This window comes from Capsicum annuum, chromosome 5, assembly GCF_002878395.1.
Source record: "Capsicum annuum cultivar UCD-10X-F1 chromosome 5, UCD10Xv1.1, whole genome shotgun sequence".
Taxonomy (NCBI): Eukaryota; Viridiplantae; Streptophyta; class Magnoliopsida; order Solanales; family Solanaceae; genus Capsicum; species Capsicum annuum.
Genome location: NC_061115.1, coordinates 213,521,622 through 213,536,609, shown reverse-complemented (window position 1 = coordinate 213,536,609; position 14,988 = coordinate 213,521,622). Strand labels below are relative to the sequence as shown.

At 33.6% G+C, this 14,988-nt stretch overlaps 1 protein-coding gene across 1 annotated transcript; it reads right to left on the bottom strand.

Annotated features, from left to right (window-relative positions):
* Nucleotides 1-6,970: 6,970 nt before the first annotated feature.
* LOC107871259 (dihydroxy-acid dehydratase, chloroplastic) lies at nucleotides 6,971-14,456 on the bottom strand. The gene is made up of 15 exons (XM_016718140.2): nucleotides 14,237-14,456; nucleotides 13,481-14,097; nucleotides 12,118-12,189; nucleotides 10,909-10,956; nucleotides 10,073-10,227; nucleotides 9,784-9,978; nucleotides 9,602-9,713; nucleotides 9,457-9,526; nucleotides 9,304-9,362; nucleotides 9,062-9,185; nucleotides 8,887-8,957; nucleotides 8,616-8,717; nucleotides 8,357-8,437; nucleotides 7,448-7,606; nucleotides 6,971-7,375 (listed from the first exon to the last, which is right to left on the bottom strand). The coding sequence occupies exons 2-15, from the start codon at nucleotides 13,991-13,993 to the stop codon at nucleotides 7,325-7,327; spliced, it is 1,812 nt and encodes a 603-aa protein (XP_016573626.2). The 5' UTR covers nucleotides 13,994-14,097; nucleotides 14,237-14,456; the 3' UTR covers nucleotides 6,971-7,324.
* Between the last annotated feature and the right edge of the window lie 532 nt (nucleotides 14,457-14,988).

Sequence of the window (14,988 nt, the reverse complement as noted above, 5' to 3'; positions counted from 1 at the left end):
CAAATCCGAGGCACACCTACTAATGAAGAGCCTTAACCTGTTTCCGTGGGTGCTTTTAATTAATTTATATTTATTTTTGTATATTTTTCATATAATTATACTTATTTTGCATCGAGTTTAATGGGTGCCGAAGCACCTAAAAAATATGCGTAGATCCGTCCTGAGTATAAATCTCGCGCTCTCTCTCTCTGTTTATGTTTTTCATATGCTTGCTTTTTACATTTTGAATCTCCTTCATAAAAAATTCTGACTCCGAGATATAGATAATTAAAAAAAAAAAAAAAACTTAGCAAAAATTGTTTTCTAATTGTAATAGCTCCTATGTACGTTAAATAATATAACTGAGACATTCTTATTAAAAGGGAAAAGACTCAAATATGTCATTAAATTATCAGAAATTGAATTAGCAGAAATGACTCATTTATGCCATTAGGTAAAAGTTTGGCTCATTCATGCCATCGCATTGCAAAATCAGTTCATCAATGCCATTACTTTTTAATGGTGGATTTTCAAAAACAGCTTGCCACATGACCTTTTTTTAAAGATCCACGCCATTAATTAAAATAAGAAAAAAAGCTCAAATATACCATTAAACTATTAAAAATGGCTCATTTATGCTATTGGTTAAAAGTTTGGCTCATTCATGCCATCGCCATTGCAAAACCAGTTCATCATGCCATTACTTTTTAATGATGAATTTTTAAAAATAGCTTTGTCACGTGAACTTTTATTAGAGGTCCATGTCATTTATTAAAATAAATCAATATTAATTTCAACATATCTTAGACCCATTAAAAAGAACCTATTCATTTAACATAACCCGATCCACACCCATTAAAATATTTTTTTCTGCAACAACTATTTTTCTAATAAGAAAAAATAGTGATTAATGTATATCCTTTGGCTGTTTCTTATTGATTCTAACTCATTATTAATGTTAAGCTTAACAAAAACCTCAAAAGTTCTATCCTACGGTAACTGATTAGTTGCAATTCCAGTGACTCCAATATATACTCCAAAGTTGCAAAAAAAAGAAGCCAATGAACGATTAGGACAAGCAAGAAAAATGAGGCGTACCAATAGAACTTCTTCATTCGCTCATCACGAATTACAGGAGCATACATTTTTTAAATATTATTTCCAAATAACGGCTTAAAAGAAGTCTGCTATCCCAATCACCTCGTCATGTACATGGGATAACTTATCCTATCACTATGATATAAATGGTGGGATAAATAATCTTGATGCTAACTAATTTCAGATATTTTAAAATTAATATTGATTTATTTTAATTAATGACGTGAACCTCTAATAAAAGGCCACGTGACAAAACTATTTTTTAAAAATTCATCGTTAAAAAGTAATTGCATGATGAGCTGTTTTGTAACAAAGATGACATGAATGAGCCAAATTTTTAACTGATAACATATAAATGAGCCATTTATAATAGTTCAATGGCATATTTGAGCTTCTTTTCTTATTTTAATTAATGACGTGGACCTCTAATAAAAAGCCACATGGTAAATTATTTTTGAAAATCCACCGCTAAAAAGTATGGCATGGATAAACTGTTTTTGCAACAACGATGGCATGAATGAGCCAAACTTTTAACTGATGGCATAAATGAGTTATTTCTGATAATTCAATGGTATATATATATATATATATATATATATATATATATATATATATATATAGTCAAACTTCTCTATAGTGATAGTGTTTGTCCAAAAATTATATAGCTTCTATAGGAAGGTGTTGTTATATAAGTATACTGACGTATGACGTACAAATATTATTTTAGTTGTTAGAGAAAATACATATATACCCCCCTGAACTTGTCCGAGTTTTTCAAAAAGACACCTAAACTATACCTCCGACCTATTACCCCACGAATCTTATTAAAATCATTATAAATACACCATTTTAACTTAAATTTTGCCTCTGCATGTAGACACGCACACCAAGTGCGTAAATGGTTAAAATTTGACTTAAATTACCAATTAAAACCTGCCACATATAAATTATTTATCAAAAAAAATTAAAATCCCTTCTCCATAGATGTCTTCCTCATCTTTCTCCAATGAAAAAAACTTCATTGATTTAGATTCAAGAAACCGATTCGACAGTAAAATGTGGCCTTCCATTCCCGCAACATACACACTGAGGTGGGGATGAACAATCATTAGAAGGAGAAACAATGTGAGAGAGACACCCTTGAACTTGTCTGAGGTAAAATTTAAATTGAACCATAGGACAACACCGGAAAGTGATTTGACAAAACCCCTCAAATAAGCAGCTTATAGCCTTGAAGTTCACTTACAATTGCTATCATTGTTAATTAACAATAGAAACTGAAACAGTTGAAGAAATCTTGCTTTTTTTCAATTTCTTGATTTCCCCAATTTCTTCCAATTATTTTTTAGAAAATGAAGTGATACTAAAGAAAAAAGGGAAGAGAAAGGAGGTTCCCGTTATGGGGAAGACTGAAGCATGGGATGGAGGAGATTGGAAGTGGATTGTATGGACTTTGTTATTAGGAAAAAGACTCAAATATGCCACTGAACTATCAGAAATGACTCATTTATGTCATCCATTTAAAGTTAGGCTCATTCATGTCATCCCCGTAACAAAACTGACCCATCCATGTCATTACTTTTAACAGTCGATTTTTAGAAAATAATTTTGCCATGTGGCAGCATATTAGAGGTCCACGTCATTTAAAAAAATATTTTTTTTTTCTTTTATTCATTAAAAAGAATCCACCCAACTTTTTTATCCATTAAAAATTAGTTTGATTTATGACGATTAGGTTAATAGTAGAGTCAAAATTTTCATTAAAAGATTTTAAAATAACATAAAAATATATATGAAGAAATCAATGAACATATATATATATATATATATATATATATATATATATATTAATTTATTTTATACTCCCACACAAATATATACTCCCATGTTATATAACTTATAAAAAATATAGTGGATTTACTTTGTTTTTATATATGTCAACTGACGTTAGACTATATTATATAAATTTCATGTCATCTTCATTTTATTCTTTCTTCTTAGATATTTTATTTCATTAAAGAGAAAAGAACAATAAAATTTTGGAATTAATCAATTTATTGAATTGAGTATGAGGGTGTTGGATAGGATTAAAATCTGGTCAAACTAGATTTTAATCATTTTTTTTTAGCTTTTTTAGGTGTTTGGTAAAATTAAAAAGAGTTTAAAAAAGGCTAAAAGTGGATTAAAAAAAGCAAGAATTGAGAAGCTAGATACCCCCAACTTTTTACTTTTTAGATTAATTTTTTTTTAGCTTTGACCAAAACATTTACCTTTTTATCTCTTATATTTTCTTCTAATTCCAACAATACCCTACACTTTGTAGCCCTTATTGATTTTTCTTTCTTTTTCTTTTTGCTGTTTTTTTCATCTTTTTCCTCCAGTTTTCTCTTTATCTTTCTCCTTTATTTTCAGAGAATCCATCATTGCATAAGAAAACACTCAAAAATTTTATTGTCAAATCGAACTTGTGGTAAGTTCTTCTCTATCCATTCATATAGAATTTCTGCATGTTATTTAAATTTTAAAAATTGATTCTTTTTAATAGTTTGTTTCATTCCTAAAGATTTTTTGTTGTTTACAAGCTTGCAATATTACAATATAATACTATATTTATATAAAAAATATTTTAAAATTTTTATTTTTTAATATTTAAAAATAAAAAAGTAACTTATATTTATAAATTGACCTGGCATAAGCACTTTACGTTGAAAGTGTATTTATAACTTATATTTAGAAATTATTTTTGAAGTATTAGAATTAAAAATCATAAATAATTCACGTTATTATGTGTTAACAACTTTAAGGATATTTAAGTCATTTTGACAACAAAAAAGTGATTGACAACACTTGTTTACCAAACACATTAACAATTTTTTTTCAGTTTCAGCACTTCTTTCCAAACACTTATCTACTTAATTTAAAAGCACTTATTTTAAGTTTTTAATCACTTAAGCTAAAAAGCAATTTTTTTAATCCTATCCAAACGGGCTCTATATAATGAAGTGATAAATACTATACATATATAATACTTGTGAGTTGTAACTTGCATGCTTGGCTTATATATTATTTTTATTCAATTTCTAATTAGGATTGGACCACTTAAAATTAATTATATAAGGATATAAAATTATGACGTCTCACAAATTTTTATGTAACTATATCAATAAATCAAATTGTAGTTTAAGAAAAATATAATTGTAATTTAGACAAATATTCTACCTCTAATGATTAATGTTGATTGTCAAATAATTATCTTAATATATGATTGTGTCAAAACATTAAACGACATATTAAAAAAGATGAAAGGGAGCAGTATAATGAGTGTTTGAGAGAACAATGTCCCACGTGAAAAGCAAAAAAGAAATGAAATTATTTATAAAATATCGGATATTTAAGGTCTCTTGAAAAAAAAATGTCAATTTGGTTCAAAGCGAATGATATCATACAATATTAAAAGTATTTTATAGTAATTAATTAGCACAATAATTGATATCAACGCCACTGTACTGAAATTTTTGCAGGATGGGTATGAGGATGATTGAGTGACGGCATGAGACGTATTGTCTTATTGTCTTTGCTTGTCTATGGATCAATTTACTATATTTGACCACAATTTTAAGCCGCATACAACCCAAAAAAAAAAGTCGATGAGCTTGGTAACTATAAATACTCAGATGATATGAGGCGATACACAAATAATCTCAAAATTAACTCATTAACAGTAATTAATCAAGTAAAACTTAGTTCAAAGGGAGATGATTATATCATTTATCCGTATTGTGAACAGAATCACACGTGAAAGCCAGAAAAGGAAAAAAAAATTATTGATATGGGTCAATATACAAATAATCTCAAATTTTAAAAGCATAGATCAAACTAGTTTTTAATGGATCAAAAAGTTGGGTGGATTCTTTTTAATGCATAAAAGAAAAATATTTGAAAAAAAATTATTTTTTTTTTAAAATGACGTGGACCTCTAATATGCCGCCACGCGGCAAAACTGTTTTCTAAAAATCGGCTGTTAAAAGTAATGGCATGGATGCGCCAGTTTTGTAACGGCGATGGCATGAATAAGCCCAACTTTTAACGAATGACATAAATGAGTCATTTCTGATAGTTCAGTGACATATTTGAACCTTTTCCCCTTTGTTATTTGATCAGCCATCATTGTAACGAAAGAGAAGAAGGAAGACAGGTGAGCAGGAAGCAGGTGAACACGTGCTTTTTAAAATTGAGGAATGCTGAAAATTTTGGTCAAAATGGTATATTATAACGGTTTTAGTAAGATTCGTGGGGTAATAGGTCGAAAGTATAGTTTAGGTGTCTTTTTGAAAAAATCAACCAACATCCGGGGGTATTTATGTATTTACTCTAGTTGTTATAAACAAAAGTATGCAAAATTTTTAAGACATGGCTATTAAAAAAAAAAGAACCAAATATTATAGCTTTTTCTCGTGAAGTTATGAAATATATAACTAATGTGTATCATTTAAATATAATTTTTTTCTTTAAATTGGATATTCGTACTTAAAATTTAATGTGTGTTTGACATTATCATGACTGCCACAATATTTTATTTTGTATATAATATATTTAGAAATGGCTTAAGCACACTTGTGGCCTAAGGCAAAAATCAAACGAAGGTCTTAGATATTTAAGAAAAATTAGTATACTTTTTTTTATAAAGTTTACTTTTTATATTTTCTTGATATGTAATGTTGTTAGTATTTTTTTTTATAATTAGTTTTTTTTGAATAATTCCTTTTCAATTAATAATATAACCAATGTATTTGATTTTTCTTGACACATAGTACTTTAGATATATCATACTTCTTCTAGTAATTCTTTCCTTTTATATAAAAAATTATTTTTTCTACAAAGAATATTTACTATAATTTAAAAATAAAAAATCTATAATATATTATTGCTAAAAAAAATGTGGCCCCTCAAATATGGTGGCCTAAGGTGATCGCCTTTTTTTCACAAAGGCATAATATTTGAGTATGTTGTTATAGAGATGTAATTTTATAAAAAGCATACAACGATAATAAGCGTCATTACTGTTATAGATAGAATATTGTTACAGAGAAATAAAATATAACATGAAAAATCGACTCTGTAGGAAATCATACTGCTAAGTGAAATGCCATTATAACGAGGTGACATTGTAAAGAGGTCTGACTATACCTATCCGCACAACTTACTCGTAATGAAATTTCAAATTATACGACGGAAATTCGGATATATACATACGGATACAAATTATTTAGAACATGATCAAGGACGGAGCTATGGGAGAGGAAGGGGATTCATCTAAATCTTCTTCGTAGGAGAATCACGCTATGACTAGAAGACCCACCCGTCGAATAGGGGCAAAAGTCGGCCTTAGTGATCCTATAGTGCCGAGTAAAAGGGTTGTCGCTCAACGGGGGAGTAGGGACAAGCTACCCACTAGACTCTAAATGAAAGGCTTTATATATTGACGATCCTTAGAAAGTACCTAAAATATGATATAGTATTTCTATTAGACATATTGAAATTTATTTTGTGAGTGATCTCAAATTAAATGTTCTATTACATAAATAAGTTAATCACTTAAAATATATTATTATCTTTAATTATACACGTAATCCTCAATTGAACCAAGCCTTAAGGTTTTACACTTATTGAGACTAATTCTTATAACTAAAGAGTACGCATTTTAAGTGATTAACTAATTATCTAGGTATTAGTATGTGAAAGTATACGCAAAACAAATTCAAAATTTGAACCGAAAGTATCTAATATAAAACAAGACTTTGTACTTTAAGTGTCTAAACAAAATTTAGTAAAAAAAATTTGAAGGGTTGTCAATGCATTAAGCCCTAAATCAATCAACAAACAACCAAAATAAAAAGTTGCATAAACTTTAGTATTCTCCTAAAATTTGTGATAATTCACATATAACCATTTTTCAACCCCTATAATTGAAATTATATAAGCATAGAATTTCAAATTTTATGGGTGAAAATACAACATTGTCATGGTGTCTCATCCCATGATAGCAGCTGGCCAAGAAGTGATCAGTAAATGTTATTTCTACGTTCTAACTTATAAGAACCAATTTATATGAGTTACACTGGAAAAACATAAATAGGATATACGCTAAGGGGCGCGAAAATGTCCCCATTGCAGCTTCATGCAATGTTTGCAAATCGCGATTTTCCCAGGTTCACTCTATGCTTTCGTAAAAGTTGCTTTCTATCGTCTATTCATCGGTAACACATCCCTTGGAAGCTGATTGCACATTTTTTATATACTGCAAGGAAAACAAGTTATTTCGATATAACTTATGTTTGTGTTCAGCATTGCTCAAATAAGCAGTACGTACCTTGTAGAGAACCCCGCGATCAGCTTTATATGCAGGGGGGTTCCAGTTCTTTCTGCGTTGCTCTAACTCCTCTTCTGATAACTGAACGTCCATTTGCTTCTTCTGAATGTCGATGGTTATGATGTCTCCGCTTTGAACTAGACCGATTGGACCTCCTTCCTGGTGAGAGTTTGAATCGCCAAATTGTTAATGATGATAAACCAAGATCATAACAGATTCTTATATGTTACTGTGATGAATGTTTTTATTGTAAGATTAGTAAAGTTGCTGTCATGTGACCAGAAGGCACGGGTACAAGCCGTGGAACCAGCCTCTTGCATAAATGCAGGGTACGGTACAATAGACCCTTGTGATATGGCTGTTCCCCCCAACCCTGCACATAACGGGAGCTTTAGTGCACCGGGCTAGCTTTTTAGTGTTTTTACCGTGATTGCAAGGATATCTATAGCAGCTTCAAACGGACTGTCTTTAACTTGTGCCCCATAGAGATCGAACTTATGGCTAGAGCGGCATAAGTTCTTTAAGGGCGCAAGGCATAACATGTGGGATATTAAAATGTGAAAATATAAACTACTGCCCCGCGTAAAAGTGTTTTGCCTTGAGGGACAAAAATTAAAGACCAACACAAAATAGACACAGAAGTGCAAATGACCCTTAGTGAAGAAACTTTGGCACCATTCGAAACACAGCGAAAGCATATGTTACTCGGACTCTTCATATGACAGGTGCGTGTTGGATCCTTCAAAAGTAGTGTATTTTTGAAGGATCCGACACGGGTACGGCAATATTTTTGGAGAGTCCGAGCAACTTCGCTGGCGAAAGCAATATGGCAGGATGAGAGAAACGAACAAGTTATCCCATGATGTTTAAGATGCAACAAGTTGAGATCGAAAACAAAAGCTAATGCACCTGTGCCTCAGGACATATATGTCCAACGACATATCCGTGAGAAGCTCCAGAAAATCTTCCATCAGTAAGTAATGCAACATCCTAAGATCCAACGAAAACAACAGAAATGTTCAGCAGCACGAAAAACAGAAGCTTCGAGCTAAGGCCATGGAACACAGAGACGAAGAGTAATAAGCTACAATTTTTCACAAAATACATGTCAACTATAAGTTTTGACTAGAACGAAAGATGTAAAAGACGAAGAAGTTGCATTACGTACCTTTCCAAGTCCTGCACCCATAATTGCGCTCGTGGGTGTTAGCATTTCGGGCATTCCTGGTCCTCCCTTAGGCCCCTCTCCTCTAATGACTACGACTTTTCCCTGAAAGATGGTAAACAGACGAGATGTCTAGACGGCTACCCAATATCCAATACAACGAACTGGCTAGAAATATAAGGTCAAGCGCTATCGTAGCCGGATACTATTCCACAAACAGAAAAGGCAGGAACAGAAGTAAGAAAAAGACAGGGAAAGGGATTAACTGGCTTGCCTTAAAACTCAAAGGGTCTTCTGAGATAGCGGCAATCATAGCTTCCTCTCCATCAAACACTAGGGCTGGACCTGATGAACAAGTTCACATACATGATTGTTCTATGTTCAATAGGCGAATAGATAGTGTCCGAAGACACCAAATATTAAGTTTCAAATAAAGACAACGTACGTACCAGAAAAGTACAACCCTTCTTTTCCAGTGATCTTCGCCACGCTGCCCTCTGGTGCAAGATTTCCATATAATATCTGAATGTGGCCTGTTTCTTTGATGGGGTTGGACGGTGATCGTATAATTTGCTAGAAAATAGAAAAAGACAGACAAAACTGAGTGTTTTCTCCCTAGTTTCCATCACGAGAAGCAGACCTATGACAAACACGTTACTGCAGAAAAGCAGCCGTTGGAAAACAGGCGTACCTGACCTTCGGCTAAAGAAGGAAACAGCGTTGCATTTTCAGACAGAGTCTTTCCCGTGACTACAAATCAAACAGCGCAAAGTAAATTGAGCGTCAAACAATTATTAGATGACTGTTTATAACAAGATGTCGAATAACCATCAAAGCGAATTACCAGTCATACAGTTCCCATCCAAATATCCAAGCTCCAATAGGTAACGGATAACTGCAGGTGTGCCTCCAATCTACATAATCAAGATCATCGATTCATCAGAACGAAATCAACAGAAGTGAATGTCCATACAACCAAAACTACGAACCTTGTGCACATCCTCCATGACATATTTTCCACTAGGCTTTAGATCTGCAAGGAATGGAACCTCATCGCTAACCTTCTGGAAATCGTCTAGAGTTAATTCCAAGCCAACAGATCTGTGGAGACACAAATCATGACTCACAGTCATCGAAAAATTAAAGTGAACTCTGCGGAAAATCTTCTCACCTTGCGATAGCAATTAAATGTAGTACAGCATTTGTAGATCCACCAAGTGCCATGACCATCACCATTGCATTTTGAAGTGACTTTTTTGTGATGATATCTCGAGGTTTCAAGTCCATCTTCAACAATTCCAAAAGATATTTTCCTGCTAGGCGGCACTCATCCAACTTCAATGGGTCTTCAGCTGGTGTGGAAGAGCTTGTGTATTGAAAAAGCGACGAATAAAAGACATGTTAGCAAAGATTCTTCATTATATTTTTAAAACAAGTTTAACTGCATCACATTTTTCTACCTATAAGGCAGTGACATGCCCAATGTCTCGATAGCAGATGCCATGGTGTTTGCGGTATACATTCCACCACAAGCCCCCGCACCAGGACATGAATTACGAACTACATTCATCCTTTGTTCATCAGTGACACCACCACTAACATACTCTCCATATACCTAAATTGAAATCAAAGAAGAAAAATGGTAAGTACCGAAGTTCTTGCAGGGCTGTAGATTCGTGATTGAAAAATACAAGGAGAAAAGCTGCCTTTTACGTTTAGCCTTCTCATAACAAAAAGTTCCAAGTCACATGACATGCTTGTATCATATAAACCATATCGATAACAACTACAACTCACGAATGGCACGCCTGAAAACTGATGAACAACCCTATAAATGCTTTTACATACAAGACTATCCGTAAAAAAAGATCAAAATTGTCATATGGATGGTTTTTGTCAAGAAAAAGATTTGTCAGGTGCCACATCGTATCATATAAGTTGTACTGAAAATACGAGGATGAGGACTTCATCCGAAAGTATAAATGTCAAAGACCAGCAGGATGTCAAGGGCAACGTTTTCATTGATATGTCTTGTTCTTCAAGTTTACCATAACATCAGAATCCTTGCCACTAAAATAAATAGAGAAAGAGCATTCTCCGCCAGAAGATGATATAGAGGGACAAAAATAGAATATGTTTTTTTACCAAAAGCGCGCTTATTGTGTTTCATGTATCAGAAAGTCCTATTTAAACAGAGGATTTTTATCGCACTACAAAGGCAAAATGGACAGAAGAACTGCTAAGCAGGTAATAAGAAGACATTAGAACAGCAAACTTAGCAATTCAGTACACATACCTGGAAGGCCGATACAATGTCGAATGTGTGCCCTTGAAAATGACCAGGCTGTACATTCAAGAAAAGGTAAAGGATCAATAATTAGTAAGAAGCAAACAGAATAAGACATCAACATTTATGTCCTCGAAATATCATTAACGATCACCAAGTGTCTCCAATACGATATTTTACAATTTTCATTTGCACTTGTAATGTAATGAATATTTCCTCGCTGATGCAAAAACATAAAGGAACAATGAAAAAATTTGGAGGGTACACATGAACTTTTCATGTTTTATTTGTTAAAGTTTAACGCATATTTAGAGACTAAATAGACATCTTATATGAGAAGAAGCTTTAATATGATTGAATGGTAAAAGATACATGGTATATAGCTTGGCACCAGATAGTAGACCATAATCATCCTGAAGAAACATCTTGTTCACTAGAAACACTACTCCTTCACTCAAGCTACACTTGAAACAAAATCCAACAACAACATACCCAGTGTAATCCCACAAATGGGATAACGGGAGGGTAGTATGTATGCAGCCGTGCCCCTACCTTGTGAAGGTAGAAAGACTGCTTCCGGTAGACCCTCGGCTCAAGTGAACACCATACCACCTCCCAAAACCAACATAGTGGATATCCAGAGAATTTGACCAACCTTAATGCGAAAGCACGAAATTTAGAAGGAAAGACAAAAACTTCGACAAACCAAACAACTCTGCCACATACACTATGCAAAACACCAAATCAAAAGAGGAGCTAAATATCCACAAATACCAAGTGGTTAACACAGATATAGGAAGTCCCACATTTCATATTGAGTGTTTTCTGATACTATCTCGCTTTCGCAGTACATCAAAACATATATTTCAAATGCTACACTGGTTCTCTTACACCTTTCCTTTTTGATATTCTTCCCTGGAAGTTCAAATCTCCCTTTTTGTTTATTCTCCACAGTTATTCAACTTCAATTTTCTCAAAGAAACTTTGAAGGCTATCGCATGGCAGCAGCCTATGTTGCTCAGACTCTTCAAAATCGTCGATGAGTACATGCCGAATCCCCCCAAAAAGGTGTATCTTTGGAGGAACCGACACAGGTGCGACAACATTTTTGGAGAGTCCGAGCTAGCAGCAATGATTCAGAAGATAATATATACTCTACAGAAAAAGAGGCTTTGCATGAACGATAAAGAAAAATAGAGATGAATGTTCCTATCTAACCTTAATAGTTCCACCATATATCATGATACTTGGCCTGTTTAATCTTCCCATTGACATAATTGTGCCTGGCATCTGTCAAATTACAGCAATTATCACTTATATGAGATAGAGCATACAAGAATTCATGTTTTTTCTTGCTCAAACTGGGAAAAAGAATCATCTAACTTTTATACAAAATCTTCAAATATACTACTTTTATGTACTTCTAATTGAAAGTAGTATGTTTCAAAGAATGGTATACATAGAATACTCCACGAAATCAATCAGGAATCTTATCTACTGCTACAATAGTTGGATTTCCAAACTCATAATTTCCCCAAATATCATGAACATCAACTGAAATTTAAAAAGTGCAAAAAGGGGTGTCAAAAAATCTATCACCAAGGATATAGCCTAATCCAGTGTTTAGAGAAGCGTGATGTGGAAACAAGCGACAAGGTTCGGCATCACGCATTAAGCAAAGCGTGAAGCGATGCGAGCGCATCATTGAAGTGAAGTGCAATTTAAAAGAAAAATACTAAATAGAGCATCCAAATAGTAAGAACTGAAAACACCACAACAACTATATAATCAACAATAACGATAATATGTATACGCAGAAGTTCGAATTAAACACCAAAATCACAGGTTTGATCACAGAAACACTTGTTGCGAAACAAACCAGCAAAACAACACAGACCACAATAGCAAAACAGTTCAACAAAATAGAAAAATAAACTAGAAAAGAAAAGAAAAAACAAATCTAAATTAATAATGTTTCAAAATCTAATTCTTGTTCTCCTAAAGCTCATTTAGTTCATTAAGAAAGGAGTAGAAGAAGTTGCAGCAATGGACTTCAAAGTTAACCCTAGAAAATCGCAGTAGTGGACTCTTTTTAAATTTAAAATTGACCCTAAAAATAAAATTAACATGATACACTAGGATCAGTTCATCTCACATAACCCTGTAAGGTTGGCTTGCATCAGCTACACGCAATGAGAGAAGCTCGTATCATCGCATTATGAGACAATGCGAGCACATTCCTGAACACTGGCCTAATCACACAAGTAGGGTCTGAGGAAGGTAGAGTGTATGCGAGCACATTCCACACTGGCCTAATCACACAAGTGGGTCCGGGGAAGGTAGAGTGTATGCAGACCTTACCCCTACCTCCTAGAGATAGAGAGGTTGTTTCCAATAGACCCTCGGCCTAAAATAAAGCATATCCAAATAGTTAAAAAGGGAAATACAATATTGAGAGCAACAAGAACGAAATAATATGAAACGGAGAGCAGTACGCAACACACAAAACAACAACACGCAACACACAACATACGAAGGAAAGAACAGTAACAACAACAAAATAACAAGAATAAGTGCTCACATTTTTGTCACATCCAGGGATAGAAATATTGCCATCATACCATTGAGCAGACATGACAGTTTCAATACTATCAGCAATCAAATCTCTTGACTGCAAACTATAGCACATGCCTCTAGTTCCCATAGAAATAGCATCACTAACACCAACAGTATTAAACCTGAACCCCACCATTCCAGATTCTTGAACCCCTTCTTTAACAGCTTCAGCAAGTTTCAACAAATGCATGTTACATGTGTTTCCTTCATACCAAACAGATGAAATACCTATCTGAGGTTTGCTCATATCATCATCAAAAAAACCTAAACCGTATAGTATTGCTTGTGAACCACCTTGTGACTTTGGTTCAGTAATACGGCTACTGTATTTGTTGAGCTTTTCAGTTGAAGAGGTGGTTGCTTGGATGGTCAAGTGTGGTGTACGTTTAGAGAAAAGGGTGTTGAAAGATGAGAGTTTTGGGGTGGTGGTGGTGGAGGGGGTGGGGTATATAGGTGGAGAAAGCAGTTTGGCTTGCATGGTGGTGATGAACAAGAAGAGAAGAAAGGTGTTCTGGTGGGGTTTTAGGAACTCTTCAAGGTTCAAGAACTGAAGTGAGGTATTCCAGCTGCACGAAAGCTAACCTAGACAACACGGTTATAAAAAAAATAGAGTGAGGGTTCAAGATTCAGTCGATGCATGAAAGCTAACCTGAATAACACGGTTATCAAAAAAATAGAGTGAGGGAGTATCTCAAGATTTAGTCGACGCACGAAAGCTAACCTGAACAACACGTTTATCAAAAAAATAGAGTGAGGGGTATCTCAAGATTTAGTCGAGGTACATGAAAACTGCATAACACTAGTATGAAGAGAATAGAGAGGGGGGGGGGGGGGGGGGAGGAGGTTAGGACAACAATGATGATCGTCAGACAAGACAAGTGTGTTGGATTATATATGCACTCTATATAGTTGGACTGGTTGTCAAGTTCAAGTGGAAGATGGAACTAGATTTTTTTTTTTTAAAAAAAAATATATATAGAGAGAGAGAGACATGTTTGATATTATTAGAATTTTATTATTAAAAATTATTTGATTGTACAAATAATTTTTATGACTAAAAAAGTCAAGGGGTAGTTAGGTATAAAGTACAAGGAATAATAATCTTAGTATAAAGTATAGAATTATTTTACGTTTGATCTTATACCAAACAATCTGGTGGGGTCGTATGATATATCATAAATGGGACGTAATAGAGAAATATATCTCATTGATTGAGATATTTCATGAAATTAACTATTCCGTCTTAATGGTAACTCAATGTATTATTAAGATCCTTGATATATTAGGTAACTCAATTGATTTGTCTAATTGGAAGAGTACTCGGTTAGGAGTTGAGGCGTTTAATTGAACTAAGAGAAGTATTCACATAAATTTAAGGGTTACATGGATAAAAATAAGGAGAAAGAACAGAAACGACACTTCAAATTAAACTATTTCCTTGAAACGACCATGAAATTTAAATTCCACCTTCTA